Here is an 18,263-nt window from a genome sequence, read left to right on the forward strand (position 1 = left end):
AGGCCGGATTGTATAATTCATCAGGTATATAGATCAGGTAACAGACATGGCCGTCTTCTTGAAACACGCCAATGGCGGCCGTTACTTTTATCAGAAACCCCGCACCACGCCCTGGATTGCGCGGCTATTCCTGCACGGCGTGGCATATGAGGCGTTTTGGTACAGGAGCAGAGCCCTCACTCACATCCATTCAGCAACGCCACGGGCGCGGGAGAGTGATGGACAGCACCGCCTGACCGAGTAAAGGTTCGAGTGACGAATGCAGATGACAACAAACGACCTGCCCGTGGGCTGCCCACGGCATCGGGGCTGTTGCCGCATTGGTTGGATGGCGCCTGGTGTTTGTCTCAGCATGCCCATGGCAATCATGAAAGCCGTTATCCAAAGAAATAGCTGCAGCGGCCAGCCAGCCAGACGGCAGCCACCCGTCTGGATACAGGGAAGCACGGTATTGAAAACAAGGGAAGGAAATGGGCGGGTTACACAAGGGAAAGCCCCGTTGCTACCTAAAGACACCATGAAATAGGTAGCTCGTAGGAATGCGTAGACAGACAGATGGTTGATTCCATACCAATGAATATGGGAGAAGATCACAAAGAATGAAGATCCTCGAAGTAAATCTGTTCCGATGTCCATGTAAGTCAATATCAGGTACTCATAAGATAACTACCTACCTATCTACCTATGTTTGAAGGTATGATGGCTTACGCAAGGAGAATATATTGGGAGGGAGGATATACGCTACACATGTACGTATGTGATACGCGAAGGAACAATCAACTTCTGTGTTATGAACAACAAGAAGTTTTGCCATGCTTCGGAGTAGACGGCACGGTAACTTGGCCCTACAAGAGCTAAGAAAGACACGAACTTGAAGCTATTCCCAACCATAACTACCAAAGCTGGTGCGATCCATCTGTACCCCTTTGCTTACATTGGTGGCTAACCTTGCCGCTTATATTTGACTGTTCTTACTCTCCTAGGTCCCTCCGTATATCTCATAAGCAAACTGGTAATTTGTCGACTCTTGGACGTGGCACCTCTGTTGGATCTACAATTTAGGGTTAGGCTGGGTTCATATTGCCCTATATGGGTACATAGACATTTTCTCAACTCCTCAACTAGAGATTCATGCTTATACTCTATACATGTTGCACAAGTCCCTTAACTTACTCTATTACACGATTTATTCGCGTTGTTCAATCTTTTTAGCAGCTACTTGCAGCAGTATTTTGTTCCTATTCCCAGAAGAAGATGTAAAGTGAAGGGCGTTGGGTCAAGATAGACGATCTCGGGAACCAGGAATGAGTCAGACGTATACATATTAATAACTTACGTAAGAGTGTTAGTATAAAGCCCGTGCATCTTGTCACTATTCCTTTGACGGTGGGATTCAGAGCCAACTACGGAATTCAACGAGCAGGAGAGATTGGCTTCGTATACTAATTCACAATGGCGACGCAGACGGCCATTGAGTTGGAAACACCACAGCCCGTGACCGTTCACGAGGTCACTTCACCAGTCGTTAGAGATGGCCACTCGCAAGTACAGGAGCCGAACCGAATAGAGAACCCCGCCTTCTCAAAAGCCCGGACTGTAATCGTCGTGATTCACCTCCTAGGATTGTCTCTATTCAGCAGCTTTAGCAACGGGATCATCGTGGTAGGTCTCCCGGCTATCACCGAAACACTGAAACTAAGCGAGGCTCTCTTGCTCTGGCCTGCTTCCGTGTTCTATCTCACTGCGGGATCGACACTCCTCTTGGCCGGATCGGTAGCCGACGCTGCGGGCCCGAAATCCGTCAATATGGCGGGCGCTGCGCTAGGCGCTGCGTTTACGCTAGGCTGCGGCCTGGCACAGAGCGGAGGCGAGCTGATTGCTTTTCGCGCCCTGCAAGGCATAGCGAATGCCATTATCGTGCCGTCGTCAATCTCTATCATCTCGACGAACGTGAAGGATGGTCGGCCACGGAACCTAGGTTTTGCATGTCTGGGCCTTGCTGCTCCGGTTGGTTTCTCGCTTGGACTGGTACTAGGAGGCGTGTTCATCGACGGCATTGGTTGGCGGCCGGCGTTTTACTTCGTCGGGACATCCACCGGTGCCTTATTCCTCGGTGGGTTTTGGGCGTTACCGCGGGACCGTCCTCGATCTGCGCATTCCATTTGGACGCGGCTCGTTACTGAGATTGATTGGATTGGCGCGGTAGTGGCTACTACGGGACTTGCAACGTTCTCGTATATCTTTGCGTGAGTTCGATGTTTCCCATGGAACTGGACGAAGATGCTGATCGAGTTGCTCAGGATGTTATCGGCTGATATCAGCAACATTCACAACGCATCGAGCATATCTCTTCTGACCATCAGCATCACAACAATCCCAGCTTTCATCGGATGGATGCACTACAGGGCAAAACGAAACCGTACGGCGCTGATGCCGAATACACTTTGGAAAAGCCTCGTCTTCACTAGTAGCTGCATCATGGTCCTATTTGCTACCTCTGTCACCAATTGCATGGAACTATACAGCAGTTTGTTGTAAGCTACCATACCCATTTCAAAGCTTGAGAGGAATAGCAGTGTTCACTGATAATGTATAACGTCTGCTTAGTTTTCAGGAGGTTCAGAGCACCTCGGCGCTTGGAGCATCGCTGAGAATTCTCCCCTCTCTCATCGCAGGCGCCCTTATCAATCTTTTCACCGGCCTTTTTGTGAACCGGATTCCGGTCATGTGGTCTGTTCTGGCGACGGCGGTGTTGAGCGCAGTAGCGCCACTTCTCATGGCTGTTATCGGCCCTGCCCAGTCGTATTGGCACGGCGCTCTCTTCGCACAGGCATGTCTCATCTGATGTCTCCTTTGTGTCCCCCATTTCCCCCATCTGACTTGAGACATTCTACGCTCTCTATGTGGCGGCTTACTGTTAACTGCATAACCACCGTACAGATTCTTGCTCCACTGAGCTGCGATGTTCTTTTCACCGTTGGGCTGCTCGTCATCTCGGACGTGTTCCCACCACACATGCAGGCCCTGAGCGGTGCCGTGTTCAACACATGCGCTCAACTCGGTACTGCGATTGGCTTGAGCGTCACGTCCATCATTTCAAGGGCCATCGCTCATGGTTCTGGTTACGCAGATGTCGATTCACCGGGGGCCTTGTTGGCGGGCTATAGAGCTGTCTTTTGGACCTTGTTTGCTTGGATGATCCTCGTCGCTCTTGTCACCGTACCTGGCTTGTGGAAAGTCGGGCATGTTGGCCTGAAGCGAGATTAATGGGCTGCTTCTCGGAGGAGGGAAGCAGGGCTGACGATGTCACAGTAGAGGCGCGTTCATGAAAATTGGAGTACTCTATTTGTTGCGACAAGGCGAGGCAGCCGGGGAGCATTGAATCACCAGACACGACCCAGATCTATTCGTAGTTGGATTGAATGTAATTATTCGTAGGCGGTTAGGTACCTACCGAAGGATATATGCCTCAACTAAGAATACCGACTTTACGGGGACTGTGCCCCGCGCAAGGCAAGCTCCCAGAATCACCCCGCTATGGCTCTGACGCGATGGACGAGTGAAGCTCTCTCTACCTAACTACCTACTTAGTAGGTAACTTTGCATCGAGGGTGATCTACCTCGCAGAACTCACCTAGATTGCCCTTCAGGACCACCTGCGTGGATATCTTATGATCAGCCCTTGCAACAATGGAGTGCGATACAAAGACCCGTACGTCCGAGCCAACATACACTCCCCGGGCTCATCCAATTCCTCGACGACTAATACGGCTACTCTCATAGCTCCCTATGTGACGAGCGATAAGACATCGTTCGCCTATATCTCAGCGCGCGATCGATGGCCCGTAATTGTCGTGAGTCATCTTCGCTGCGCAATCCATTACGATCCTATCCTGACAGTAACCCATTCGCGAAACGTACTTAGACCGGCGCCATCGACGATACCTACCGCTCTGTCACCCAATGTGACGATCCCGACAAGCGCGATGACGGCAAGAAGATTGTCGAGGAGCTCGCGCGCCTGAAATACGAAATGCAGCACGACAGACAGTTAACGTGCGTCTTGTTTTTTTTCGTCTCTATCCCTTCGCCCACGCACCCTGAACCCACCAACGCCGACACTGGCTCCCTCGAAGCCCGTATTGACACATAACCATCTTGACACAGACCGATTCGGGACGACGGCTTTCCAGACGTTGCGTCCTACAATCACGAACTCGACAAGTTGGGCCCACTAACCTGGTTCTCCGCACCGTGGCTGTACTGCGAATGCTACCTCTACCGTCGAATCAGCACGTCCTTTACTCTCTCAACACACTGGAAGAACTACGACGTGTTCGCGCGCCAAAAGATCGACACCTTCCGCTCTTCGCGTCCCGCCGTGCTCGAGCTCGCCGCACGCTACAAGGACCTCGTGACGCAGATGGCCGCTGACAAAAAGAACAACAAGACCGCTACTGACAATGACGACAACGAGGCGCGCAGACTGCTGTTCACTGAGATGTGCGAGATTTGTCTTTGGGGAAACGCTACGGATCTGTCGCTACTCACAAGTCTGACGTACGAAGATATCCAGAAGCTACAGGGGTCTGAGGCGAGGAAGGCGTCCGAGAAGAACATCTTGGTAAACGATCTCGGAGCTGCTTACGAGGTTCTCAAGAAGGCGCGGAGCGAAGGCAAGCGGGAACGGCGCGTGGATATTGTCCTCGACAACGCCGGCTTTGAATTGTACGTCGATCTCATCCTCGCAGGCTACCTCCTCTCGTCCGGGCTCGCTACCCTCGTTGTCCTGCATCCCAAGTCGATCCCCTGGTTCGTGTCAGACGTGTTGCCCGGCGACTTCGCCGCCTTACTCGGCGCCCTCGCCAACCCCAAAGCGTTCTACGAAACGCCTTCCGACGATGAGAAACGCCAAGACAAGACGCCGCCGCCTCTCTCTGACAAGGAAACGGACGAGCTCAGCTTCCTCTTCCAAGAATGGGCGCGCATGCATGCCGAGGGACAGCTCATTCTAAGACCGAATCGTTTCTGGACACACGCCGGTAGTTTCTGGCGGTTACCGACCGAGGAGAAGACCCTGCTAGCCGATCTCCAATCCAGCGAGCTCGTCGTGTTCAAAGGCGATCTGAACTACCGTAAACTCACTGGCGACGTAAGCAAAGCAACCCATCCCCTAACTTGGCCCCTGAATGCCAAATTTTATATAAAAAAAAGGAATTGGTTAGGCAGACAAGAAGAAATGCTGATTTGTAACGACGTTTTAGGCGGCCTGGGACCCCACGACGCCATTCACAGAGGCCATCGGCCCCCTGGGTCCTGGATCGGGGGTTAACGTCCTGGCTCTCCGCACGTGCAAGGCCGACGTCGTGGTCGGTCTTCAGCCCGGCGAGGATGAAAAGCTGCGGGCGATGGAGGGTGGGGGCGGCGACAGCGGTGCGAGGAAGTGGGCGTGGAGTGGCAAATGGGCTGTCGTGTCCTTTTCCGGGGGGAAATAAATAGATGAGAGAGTGTCTCGAGATAATGCCGTAGATGGAGGCGGGTAGATATACTGATTCATAGACGTAGTGGCAGAATCTTGGACAGTATAAGTAAGCATTGCGGAACCGCGTTTTAGAAAGAAGCATGTAGATAGACCCAAGCCATATAGACGGGCACTCCTCACGGATTAGCTCGGCCCATTTCTGCCGCCAAGGTTATACGCCAGATACAATGTTTTCACAGAATACCATAGCATAAAAGGCTTCTGGGAGAGCACGAGTGAGCACTGGTGGGCAATGGCGAGGAAAAGGGAACACGAGGCGGTTTGACGGACTAGTTATCACACTGTTCAGTACTTATAACGATGAGCATTAATGATAACAGTCAGTTGCTCAAGTTTTACACGGGGTTGAGTCGTTCCCGTTCATCTGCCCAAAGTCCAAAACCCCCATTCATGGGAAACCAGCTCACTTCCAGATGTAAGCTCGCTCTGAAGCGTTCATTGGGGGTATCTCTGTCCCCGTTATTTTCCCCGTTGTCTTGCACCCCTAATCCCAATTCCCAGTCCCGTAAACCTTATGCATTATTCCCCGATTTGACGCCTTGTAGAAAACCCTCGATCTCTTTTTTCTGATAGGTAGTTGCTCTAACTTGCCCTTTAATAAAGCATTATTAATCATTATCGTGTATTTTGCGACTCAGAAAAAGCGCATGCGAAAGCGATACGACAAAAACGCAGTCGCGCCCCGACGCATGAGGAACCACCAGGCCGCAGCCATGGCCGACACCATCTCGCCAGTGACCTACGCCCTAGCCTCGGCGACCTCGGCGGCAACGGCCTCGTCGAGGTCGTAGTCCTTGTGGTGGAAGATGACGCGCTTCTTCTCATTCTCGTCGTCGCCAGAGGAATTGAAGTTCAAGAATGACTGAAAGCGCTCCTGCAAAGAAGGCGGGAGACGGCTGTAGATAGCGCGGAAGAAGATGTAGCTGCCTACTGCCCATACCCAGAGCAGGATTGCGAAACCGCATGTTATGAGAAGTGTAGGAATCAGGACGAAGAGGGCGACCAGCGTCCAGAAGAGCGTGAATGCGAGGGCTGAGAGTAATGCCACGAGAAGCGTGTTGGTGATGAAGGTTGTGAAGAGGAGCGCTGGGACGAGAGCTGAGAGGATCTGGATCGCGATGAAGAGCTGGGGATTGGGCAGATACGTGTTAGATTAATCAAGCACGACATGAGAATGATTGAAGATGCAGCGAGTGAGGAGTTGGCGTACCGAGAGCAGTGGTCGCTTGGCGGCGTAGTCTGTGGTCGAATCCATGGCTCTCTGGCGCGTGGACGGGGACACGACGCGGTCGACCTGGCGTTGGCTGTAGACGAGCATGCCGTGAGCTCGCGCCACGGCCTTGGAGGCTATGGTATGGCTTGTGGCATTGGCGGTCTCGTGGTCGGCATTGTTGGGGTTGCCGGCGGGTTGCGACATACTCTTTCTATCTCTATCTCGGCTAGGTCCCAATTGCATACACCACGGATATTGAGACGATGATGGCAGGTTGAGAAGCTGTTGACAAGGACAAGGACAAGGCTTCACGTCGGCAGACAGGGATGAATGGATGGTGTGGTGTGCTGTGATGGGCCGATCGTGGAGCTGACACAGCACTCACTACCTCTAAGGTTAGGTAAGTGCCTACTGGACACAGCAGTTGGTTCACAGACGGCAGCTGCTATCTACTTCAGTCCCTACCTGCCTGCTTACGCCGTACAAATCACCTAATTTGAATGGTCGCAGGGATGATGTCATTGAAGTTGTCAATTGAATGTATTGAAAGAATCCGAACACATACCTACCTACTGTGTGTAAGCAGAGACCTCCAACCTGGAAGCTAGGTACCTAATGGACTATGAGCAGATATGAGGTAGGTACGTAGGTCACGTTAGGGAGGCATCTAACTTATTACAGGTAAGCGTGACGCTGGCATTCGTTGCCTCTCATCACGACGAGTCGACGACTATCATGGCATTGCAGAATGAGGTATCATGAACGCCTACGGAGTCCTAGACAGGTGGAAACTAAGGAGACGAGATAAGATGAAGGCCCAGGGCGTTCGATCAAGTTGGGATGAAACTATCTACGAAGTAGCCTTCGACTGCAACGAGAGGAGGGGCGGGTTTCTGCAAGATCACGGCCTGGAACCTACTGTAGTTCAATAGCCGCGTCCCGACAGCACGTCTAGACAAGTGCCGTGCAGCATCTCCCATGTGCCGTGGTACCCTTCGACGGGTAGTGGCGTAGTAGTACAGATGATTCATACGCGAGTGCGTAAAGAATGCGTGAAAGATGGCGGCGCAGTCATGTTCTGTTTTCTGTCTTGCGATAATTTGCACATCAACATTCCAAATCGCCCCCTCCCCCCCCCTCCCCTTCTTCTTCTTCTTCTTCTTCCTCCATGCAGCCTTACCGTTCTCCTACCGTACCACTAGTAACTAAGTAAGTAAGTATATTTAATCAATCGAGTGTGCTGGCGCAGCCTGCATGCTGCACGTCAGATCTTGCCGCTGCCGCTGCCGCGGCCCCCCCGCCCCCTTTCCCCCCCTTTTACTGCATCCAGCTGCTCACCATGCTGTAGGTACTACGTGCAGAAGCTCTGTTCACGTGTCCTTATCCTTTCTTGACTCGTAAGCTAGGTCGCGGGTTACTCCTTGTCTTCTTTGGATCCATCGAGTCTCTAAAATGGCCTTTTCTCCCTCCTGAAGAGGATATTGATCGTGTCTTCTCCATGAACCCAAATCCTACTACCAATGAGCAAATCTGCCTCCTGCAAAATGGCAAAGCCGAATAACACAAATACGACTGGCAATATCCTAAGAAGCGGGAAGTCTTGTAAGAGTCTAATTATAGCACCGACTGCCTCTTTCTCCAATGTGCCCACCTGTCTCTTTGCGAAACCGAGAATCCCGAGGCTCGGTAGATGTATACCCTGTGTCTTCGGGTTAGATGCCTGCGCATCGCAAACTCCACAAGAGATCTATCTATATATTGACTGCCTAACTATTCCCAACACTACACGCTCATCGCGACCATAGCTGAAAACGCGAGGGTGAACGACAAGTATAGCACAAGACCAAGGGTGATTATCACGCCCCATCTCGAAACACGGGTGGAAACGCCTAAGTGGTGACTACATAACTCGTATAGGCACGGTCTTTTTCAATCATCAACTTTCATTCGTTAAATAGGCATCCATCTAAAAACGGCAGCCCTTAATGGCCCGCTTTGGGGAATCATGACCACCATCTTGTCCCTTGCCGAGGTAGTATCCCACGTTGCCTTCCGGCTGTAAACCCTCCTCTTCTTCTTCTTCTGAGTCCTGGGTGTGGTATACTAAGTCTGTCTGTCTACCTTCAATTACCACGAAAGAGGTCTGCCAAGCTCAGGTCAAACGCTTGCCCTCTGTTCTTCTGTGTGCCTGCGTGAGGCAATGTAACGCTTCTGCTGCAGGACATCGCACTTTCCAAGACCTTTCTGGGAAGGAAGCCGGAAGCCTCTCGCTCTCCTGGCTGCAGCACGCGCAGCATAGGCTATGTCCGTAGTGCTAATACGTACATTAGTAGGTTACCAATCTCCGTGCTGTTCTTATTTTCTATTTCTATTTCTTTCAGTTCTTTTTCTGGACTTGTTCGCTTGTTTTGTCTAAAAGTGAAGCTGTCTCTGCTTGTGAACAGCTGGTGTCCGGTAAGCCTGTTGCTCATCGCCGAGGACACCATTTCAAATGATCATAGTCAGGTAACACCGTTTATGTCAATTTACCTTGTCGTGCTGCCAAAATACGACCCCAAAAACACAAACTCGCCTACTCTGCGTCGTGCCTTGGGTGCTCGGTAGGTGGTAGAGCCAGCTAACTATACCATATCCTCAGCTTGACTAGTTGGCCCCGGAGCCGAAAACATATACAATTGCCGGTGGGGACCTGAAGCACAGTCAGAACTTCGAGATGTCGCCCGTCCGCCCCCCGGAGACGTTAATAGTAGGATATCGTTGCAATGAACATCCCCAGATAGCCATGACGCAGGCCTGGCTCACGACCCGGGACAGATTCCAGAGTCTCTGATGGGTATCAAAGTCTGCCTTTCTTCTCTATCTTTGTCGATATCTATCTATATATAATACATAAGGGAGGGCAGACTGCGTGGCTATTATGGCTCTAGGTTCGGGTATATATAAAGGTAATGAACTTGGTTTCGAGGTTAGAGGTATTTTCATCATCATCACCATCATCGTCTTCAGATAGAAGCTCGCAGATACAGCAGAACCAAGTTTCTAGCCATACTATTCGCTTCCCGTTTCATCAACATCAGCAGTCAAATCATAAACTATCTCCCCCCTTATCTGTACAATGCCTCACGCAACTTTCTCATCGACGTCTACCTCCTCGGACTATATTCCGAGAACATACACTACAGGCCAGACGCCTTCTTACCCTACCACCTTGGATATCACTACCGACACGTCTGCTTCAAGGTCTTCATCATCATCATTGTCTTCCGGTAGCGCCACTCGGCCGCTCATGGGGTACTCGATAAGTTTCACTTCAGACTGGAAGAAAGATTTCGACGGCGGTATGCGCAGAACTCAGGAGAGAAGCTCTTGGAGCACCAGGGGGGATACAGGCAGCCGTCCTTGAAAGGGATAGCACATACTATGGGTAGCTTGCTCTACGATCGCCCTTAGTTAGAACCATGGACGAAGGGTTGGGAAATCTCCATAGGCATTGCAAGGAGATTGCACAAGGAGCAACTGAAGGCGGTCTCGTATTTGGCCTTGACTGGAAACACCAAGGGCACCTCAAGAAACGGGCCCAATCACTCGGGAATTAGACACAATCGGTGGCCGTGAGCACGAATGTACGTCGAGGGCTAGAGATTGATCGCGTTTTGGGTAGCATTTCCTTTCCTCTCGTGGCACGGAGCGTGGTGCTTTGGACCAAATAGCCGGGGAAATAATTATGAAGTCTATGACTGGAACAGTACAGGGGTGGCTAACTATTTGAGGAGATTGTTCTTTCTAGAGAGGGTTACCTTAGACGGGGTGCTAAAAAGTGGAATGGAAAGGGGCATTGTGCGATATGGTATGGTTTGCGGCGATCTGTAGTTCTGCTTTTCCATGCGGATACCCGGGGCCATCTGACAGCTCCCCAGTAGCCAATTTTCTTATCTGAGTCTTTTAAATGTATCTTCTTCGCGAGCAACATAACCAGTTTATCGAGAGCTCCGTTTTCAATTGCACGCGCTGATAGATCAAACCTAAATTCAATCATACAATCCGTAGCATGGCTATGACTTGCTGTTAGTTCGTTGATGTGCCTGTTTCGATTGTCGGCGCGGTTTCTCATCATGATCGGGAAGCCTTTCTGGTGGAAAGGTGTCTTTACACTATGCTTATATGTATGCCTATCTTATATTGTCTCAGGTTAAAGCCATAATTATGCTGATCGCTTGAGACTTGGAAGGTTCAGGAATCAATAAATTATTAACCCCTATGCTGCCTTCCGCCTACCTACTTGATTCCAGTTAGACTTCCACTCCCTCTAGGACACTCACCTCTCAGGTGTGCAATGAGAACGAACTAGTATCCCGGAGTGAAGCTAGGTCGTAAGTAGGTATCACCTAGGTAGTAGATAGGTCGAACGTATGGTATTATTGATTTCTACCCTTCCTAACACTAAAGCGGGCTTCTCGCCTTCTTATATACCTAACTATTGAACTATCTCCACTCCTCAGGGTAACTTCTACCTTGGTGCTTCTCTACCCTAACAGCACTACTTGCCCTACAGACGCTACTTGTCTTCTATCACACACGACACTTCATATGTTTGTTTCCTGCATACCATACTTACGCCCGTAAACCAAGCCCATAACAATCCATGATTCTACAGTTTGCTCTACCATTCATAGCACGTACGCGGACCTGGCACTAGAGGTTTCACACTAAAAGCCCCTTACTTCGCTTGCATCTCTAGTAGAGCCGTAAGACGAGTTTCCCAAGACTCACTTCATCTCGAAATTTTTTCGATTGCCGACTCACAGACAAACAATACTGCACTGCTTATCTAGGTAGTACGTAGGTAATGTAGGAAGACCCGGTACCAGCCCACTACTACCGCTCCTTACAGAATTACGCTTTTATATGTAAGTTGCCTAACAGACGGTAAGGCATGGCGACTAAAGAGCAGAATCCTAATTGAAATCGCTAGAACCCCGACAACCTAAGAACCCCCGTCCTTGCACCTAAAACCTATCTCTGGTGGATGGCAGCAGGTTGATTATATCACCAACACTTTCAAGGGCGCCTAACAGTTCTAGCGAATCTTGTAATCGGACAGAAAGCCACCACATACTTCGAGGAAACGGTCCGGCTCCTCCCAATGTGCCATGTGACTTGATTGTTCAAATGTAACTCACTTGACACGAGGAATGGCCTTGAGCTAGGGTTCAACACAGATGTCTGTCATCTCATCATATCTACCATTCAGAGCTAAGGTATCGACCATGATTCTGTCCGCGATCTTCCGTCCTTCCCAGTCTTTAAGACTGCCAACTATGACAAGTTCCGAAGGCCCCCGCCTAGTTTGTGATAGTCAGTATTGTGATTGAACTCGCGAATCAAGATCAGGAAATCTTACATAGTCATGTATGCAGTTGCATCTTCCTGTAAGTTGTTGATGCCTTCTGAACATCATCTGAGCGTGGATCGAGTCGACACACATGTCTTTTGTAAAAGAACGTACTCGCCTTCTCGTATTCCGGGGTATCATGATCTGTGCTTTCCAGTGCTTTGCGGATATCGTCTGGCAATTCAGACCTGAGTTGGCCATTCCCGACTACATAAAGAGGGACACTGGCCGGAGAGCTAGCAATGATTAACTTGTGCAGCCCTTTCGGGTGTCTGGTAGCGTAAACAGCACCAAGCATGCCACCCCAACTTTGTCCAAGGTGTCACGGAACTAAGGAAGCCTAATTTCCGATATATAGCACGGACCAAGGAACATTATATATAACGCTAGGAAAGGGAATAAGGGGCGAAAATTAAAACTTCCCTCCTTATATAATAATAGAATAAATATATGAAACTATAGCTAGGCAATACTATAACAATTTATTATACCTAAAAAATAGGTAATATCCTTCCTTAAGGACCAGCTTATATAAATACTTTAAACTTACCCTTGGAACATTATAAAGTTGGAACCTTTAACCCCTAACATTTTTACCCCGGTAAAACTCCCTATATATAGGTATACAATTATTAATATCGTTAATAACTATTTAATAATTATAATAGCTTTATAAAACCTAAACTTAAATGCTATAACTTTAGGAAATATATTATAAAGATTTATAAACGCTTTAAAATAATTCTAATAGTTCCTTTAATAGCTATTACTTTATATAACGGATATAATACTTTAAACTATTACCTTAAAGGAAAATATAAATATATTAATAAAAAAACTTAAATAAAAAGATATTAAATATAAAATATATTAAAATTTAATATAATAATAAATAAATATAATAAAATAAACCTATATTAAAGTTTTAACCTTAAAGATTATATTAATAAATAAACTTTAAATAGTAAAAAATATTAAAAGGAATTTATAATAATAAATAATAATATTTATTTAAATATAAATAAATAATAATTAATAAATTACCGCTTTATTAATACTTTAAACCCTACTTAAAGGAACTTAATTAATAATAACTTAAATTTTAATATTAATTATAACCCTTTTAGCCTTATTAAACCCTTTCCCCTTATTATTAACCTTTTAAATAAATTTAAAAATTATATTAGGTTTACTTATTATATAAAGATTTAATATTATAATATTAATATTAAATTATTAATAATATATTATTAAATATAAAAAGAATTAAAAAGGGAAACCTTTAATATTTAATAAATTAAAATTAGATTTAAATAAGCAATAAGCTAAATATACAATTTAACAGTTAAAGATATAACTAAAGCTAATATTAAATTAAGGGGCATTTTTTAATAAATTTAATAAAATTTTATATATATACTTTAAATTATTTAAAGCTATATATATTTAGGTTTAATAATAGGTTAAAAAAGTAATAAATAATTAAAAAAAACTTAAAAAATAAATATAGGTAATATATAATAACCTATTTAAAATGTTAAACAATTTATATATTATTATTAATATATATATAAAAATAGTATAAAAATTTAAAAGCTTAAAATAAAAGGATTTACTTTACGTTAACTTTATTTTTAAATTTATTAAATTAATAAAAAAAAGTAAACAATTAAATAAATAATAAATAAAAGGGTTAAAAGCTAAAGTTAATATTAAATTATAAAAGGCTTTTATTTTATAAATAAATTAATTAAAGAAGAATAATATAATAAAATAAATATAATTATTATATAACCTTTTTAATAACTTAATAAACCTTAAATTTTAAAAGGAATGCCCCTCCTACTTAATATAAATAAACTGCTTAATATATATCTTAATAGTATTATTTAAATAAAATATAGGTAACCTAATATAATTAGATAAAATTTACATTAAGCAATTTAAACTACTTTTAATAAATAAAAAAAAAATAAAAAGATAATTATTAAAGCTATACTTATATTATAAAAGTGTAAAATATTTTACTTTATTTTACCTATTAGTAATAAAAGTAAAATAGAATTATAAATAAATATTATTATTTAAACACCTAAATAAAAATAAAATAAAAAATATATAGCCCCTAATAAAAGTTATAATTAAAAGTATAATAAAAAAAAAACTAAAAATAAATAAATAAATCTATATATTAAATCGATAAGCTTTAATATATCCCTTTATTTTAATACTTTAATTAAATTATATAGTAAAATAATAATTAAGTATTAAACTTTTATTAATTTAAAATATTTATTATAAAGCTTTATAAATATAAAATATATATAAACTTATAAAATATTAATTATAGCTATAGTATAATTAAAAATATTACGCTTTATAAATAATATTAAGGTAAAAGTAATTTTTAAATAATATATAATATAATATATATTAAAAAACCTTATAAAAACCTTAATGCTATATATATAGTTATTAAATAAGCTAAATATTATTTTAGGATTATTATAGCTCCAATATTATAACTTATAAATTAATTAATAATTAGGTATATTAAAAGTATATAAAATAAAAATATAAAAATAAGAATATAGCGGAACACTATTATTATAATAAAAAAATGCATTTAAGCCTATAAACTAATTTAAGGAAAACCTATAATTAGGACCTATATTATAAATAACTACTATATTAATAGTAAAAACCTATTAAAGAAGTAATTAAATAAAAATATAAATTTTTATAATATTAAACTTTTTACTTTTATATAAAGTAAAGGGTACTATAGTTTAATTTATACCTATAATAAAGTTCTATATATTAATTAATTTATTTAAAAAGGTAGAATAATAAAGGGCAGAAATAAAAGATAACTACTTAATTAAAAATATTATATTAAATACCCCTATTAAAATATTATAAAGCATTTTAATAGGGGAAATAAATAGAAATAGCAAAGCATTGCTAAATTGCTTTTAAACCTACTAATAATAGGTTAATAAAGCATTATAGCTACAATAGGTTATAAATTAAGATATTTCTAAATACTTAAAAGATAAAAAATCCCTTATAAAGGAGAATATTTTTATTAAACTATTAAAGGAATATTATAACTTAATTAAAGCTTTTTTACCTTAAAATATAAATTTATTACTATTATATTAATTATTTAACTATAAAATAAATATAATATTAAGGAAGTTATTACTTAATATAGTAATAAAATTAATGTCCCCTTTAAAACTTTTAATAATCTAAAAATATTTAAACGATTATTTAATAAAAGGGTTTATATAGGTTAATATATTATTAGTAGTAATACCTATCCTCCTTATTTAGAAGTTAAAAGGGGGAATAAAAGTATATATAAATTATTAAAAATTAAATAATATAACGGTTAAAAATTAATACCCTATTCTATTGATTTATAAAACGTTAAATGCATTATACTACATTAAGATTTATATTAAAGTAGATATTATAGTAGCCTTTAATTACCTTTAAATTACCCTTAAAAATAAATAGAAAACCGCCTTTATTATTAAGTTTAGCTTATTTAAATATTTAATAACTAACTTTAATATAATAAATATATTAAACTTATTTTAACATTATATTAATAATATCCTATTCGATATCCTTAATAAATATATTATAATATACTTAAATAATATTTTAATTTATAGCAATTTAAAGGTAAAGTATAAATAATATATCTATAAAGTACTAAGTAGACTTATTAAAGCTAAATTAACTATTAATATTGTAAAGTATAAATTTAACATTATTAAAACAAAGTACTTAAGCTTTATTATTTTTATAAAAAGTATTATAATAAATTTTAATAAAGTATAAATAATTTTAAATTAAAAGCTATTTAAAATGTTAAAAAAACTATAATAATTTATACACTTTATAAATTATTACTAATGTTTTATTTAAAGCTTTTTATAAATAATAAAACCATTTATAAGCTTTATATTTAAAAATAAATAAATTACCCCTTTAAATAATAATATAATAAAGGCGTTTTAAACCTTAAAGAAAGCCTTTATAACAATATTAGTACTATCCTACTATAATCCTTTAAAAAAATAGTAATAAAAGTAAATACCTTAAACTAAGCATTAAAAGGGGTACTTTTCTAAATCGATAAAGCAGGCTAGCAATACCTAATTGCCTTCTTTTTAATAAAACATTCCTTAGTTAAATATAATTATAAAATCTATAATAAAAAGTTATTAATAATAATAAAAGCATTTAAAAAATAGCAACTAAAGCTATAAAGCTATAAAAATATAGTTAAAGTTATTATAAACTATAAAACCCTTTAGTACTTTACTATTATAAAACTATTAAATTAATGGTAAATCTGTTAGTTAAAATTTTTAAACGACTTTAAGTTCCAAATAGTTTATAAATTAAAAAAGTATATTATAATTCCAAATATGCTATTTTAAAAGTAAAGCTATATATTAAAGAATAAATAGGATATAATAAATAAAAGGGTAGTATATTAATATAAAGCTCTCCTCCTATTAAATAAATAAATAAAATAAAGGTATAGTAATACTATTTTAATATAATTATTCTCCCTTAGCAATAATAAACTAATAAATACTATTATAAACTAAGTATATTAAAATTCTCCGTTAATAATAAAGCTAATCGATATAATAGAAAACTTAAAAGTCCGGCATTTCCTTAATAAGATAAAGGTAAAATTTAAGGTATCTATAGGTAATTATATAATAAAACGGGGCTATATTTATATAAAGGAACGCTTATATATCCTTAAGGATATAGCAGTAAAGTTAAAAATTATATATAGGATATATAGCTTTATATTAATAAGATATTTAAACTAATATAAAAGCTAAAACTTCCTAAAACGCTTTTACTTTTAATTAAGGATATTTTAGGATATAGTTACCTTTATTAAAGGATATTACTTATATTAATAAACTAAAAACTTTAAAGTAGCGCTAGCTAGGCTATTTAAACCCCTTCCGGTATTATATAAACTATGGATAAATATATTAGTAGATTAGGTAAGCCCCTTACTACTATATACCTAAAATAGTATAAAATATAAATTAGTCCTAGTTATAATAAATAAACTTATAAAAATAAGATACTTTATCTTAATAATGAATATAATAATAAATATATTAATAAAGGTCTTTATAGTATAGGTATATTATTTATATAATATACCGGAAATAATTATATTAAATAGGGGCTTATAATTTATATCTTACTTTTAAAAGGAGTTAAGCTATTACTTAGGCATATAGCTATACGCCTTAATAGCGTATTACTTAAAAACCAATAGGTAGATAGAAATCGTTAATACTATAATAGAATAATATTTAAAAGTTTATTATAGCTATTATTAAAATAATTAGGTAGATTAATTACCCTTAACCAAATTTATAATAAATAATTAAATATTTAAAACTATAAGGCTAACCCCCTTTTTTATAAATTATAATTAGTACCCTATTATAGGAATTAAACTAATAGGGGACTTAATTAAAATTAGGATAAAAGCTTAATAAAACGAGTTTTTAACTATATTAAATATAGCTAATAGGATTTAAAAAGTAGTAAAAAAGGCTAAAATACTAATAATTATATTTTAAAAGCATTATATTAAAAATACGGATATATATTAATTAAACGTCCTAAGCTATATAATAAAAAATAAGGTTTAGATTAATATAAAAAACGTTAAAATAAGCTAACCTATATTAAAATTAAGAAATAAATAAATAAGCCCCTTTAAAGTAATAAAAATATATTAATAAGCTATAGCTATATAGCTATTTTAATAATATAAAATATTCCTAATATTTTATATATCGTTAATATATTTAATAAAAGAAGGCCTTTTAAAATAATTAGCTTTAAATAAACTATATAACAATAGGGTAAAGGGGATAATTTTATAAAATAATAATAAAATTAAAGAAATAAAATAGTTATTTAAAAAGATCCTAAATAGTAAAAGAAAAAAAAGTATAGGATTTAAATATAAAATTAAATAGCTAGCCCCCTATTAATTAATATAAGAATTAGTAGTAAACTTTAAGGGCTATAAGGATAAGCTAATA

The 18,263-nt window shown here is 39.8% G+C and overlaps 4 protein-coding genes across 4 annotated transcripts; 2 read left to right on the top strand and 2 right to left on the bottom strand.

Annotated features, from left to right (window-relative positions):
- Positions 1-1,452: 1,452 nt before the first annotated feature.
- F5B22DRAFT_661806 (MFS general substrate transporter) lies at positions 1,453-3,440 on the top strand (the record flags this gene model as incomplete). Its single annotated transcript, XM_047980390.1, has 4 exons — positions 1,453-2,246; positions 2,301-2,534; positions 2,608-2,830; positions 2,941-3,440. 4 exons carry the CDS (start codon positions 1,453-1,455, stop codon positions 3,265-3,267), a joined length of 1,578 nt encoding a protein of 525 aa, XP_047825401.1. The 3' UTR covers positions 3,268-3,440.
- Positions 3,441-5,669, top strand: F5B22DRAFT_535904 (uncharacterized protein). Its single transcript, XM_047972782.1, has 6 exons — positions 3,441-3,513; positions 3,592-3,712; positions 3,784-3,854; positions 3,926-4,056; positions 4,168-5,152; positions 5,265-5,669. The coding sequence occupies exons 2-6, from the start codon at positions 3,691-3,693 to the stop codon at positions 5,493-5,495; spliced, it is 1,440 nt and encodes a 479-aa protein (XP_047825402.1). The 5' UTR covers positions 3,441-3,513; positions 3,592-3,690; the 3' UTR covers positions 5,496-5,669.
- Positions 5,670-6,281: 612 nt separating this feature from the next.
- On the bottom strand, positions 6,282-6,959 carry F5B22DRAFT_651997 (uncharacterized protein; the record flags this gene model as incomplete). The annotated part of the gene is made up of 2 exons (XM_047979545.1): positions 6,282-6,668; positions 6,753-6,959. 2 exons carry the CDS (start codon positions 6,957-6,959, stop codon positions 6,282-6,284), a joined length of 594 nt encoding a protein of 197 aa, XP_047825403.1.
- A 4,999-nt stretch (positions 6,960-11,958) lies between these two features.
- F5B22DRAFT_651999 (uncharacterized protein) lies at positions 11,959-12,445 on the bottom strand (the record flags this gene model as incomplete). The annotated part of the gene is made up of 3 exons (XM_047979546.1): positions 11,959-12,097; positions 12,157-12,202; positions 12,262-12,445. The coding sequence occupies 3 exons, from the start codon at positions 12,443-12,445 to the stop codon at positions 11,959-11,961; spliced, it is 369 nt and encodes a 122-aa protein (XP_047825404.1).
- Positions 12,446-18,263: the final 5,818 nt, after the last annotated feature.

This window comes from Xylaria bambusicola (assembly GCF_022495145.1).
Source record: "Xylaria bambusicola strain CBS 139988 unplaced genomic scaffold F5B22scaffold_78, whole genome shotgun sequence".
NCBI classification, from domain to species: Eukaryota; Fungi; Ascomycota; class Sordariomycetes; order Xylariales; family Xylariaceae; genus Xylaria; species Xylaria bambusicola.

Bases quoted from the DNA above. Each gene is read 5' to 3' on its own strand.
- F5B22DRAFT_535904 (XM_047972782.1), top strand. From the start codon at position 3,691: ATGGAGTGCGATACAAAGACCC. The intron at 3,713-3,783 runs GTACGTCCGAGC...CTACTCTCATAG, and splicing joins GGAGTGCGATACAAAGACCC to CTCCCTATGTGACGAGCGAT. The intron at 5,153-5,264 runs GTAAGCAAAGCA...ACGACGTTTTAG, and splicing joins ACCGTAAACTCACTGGCGAC to GCGGCCTGGGACCCCACGAC.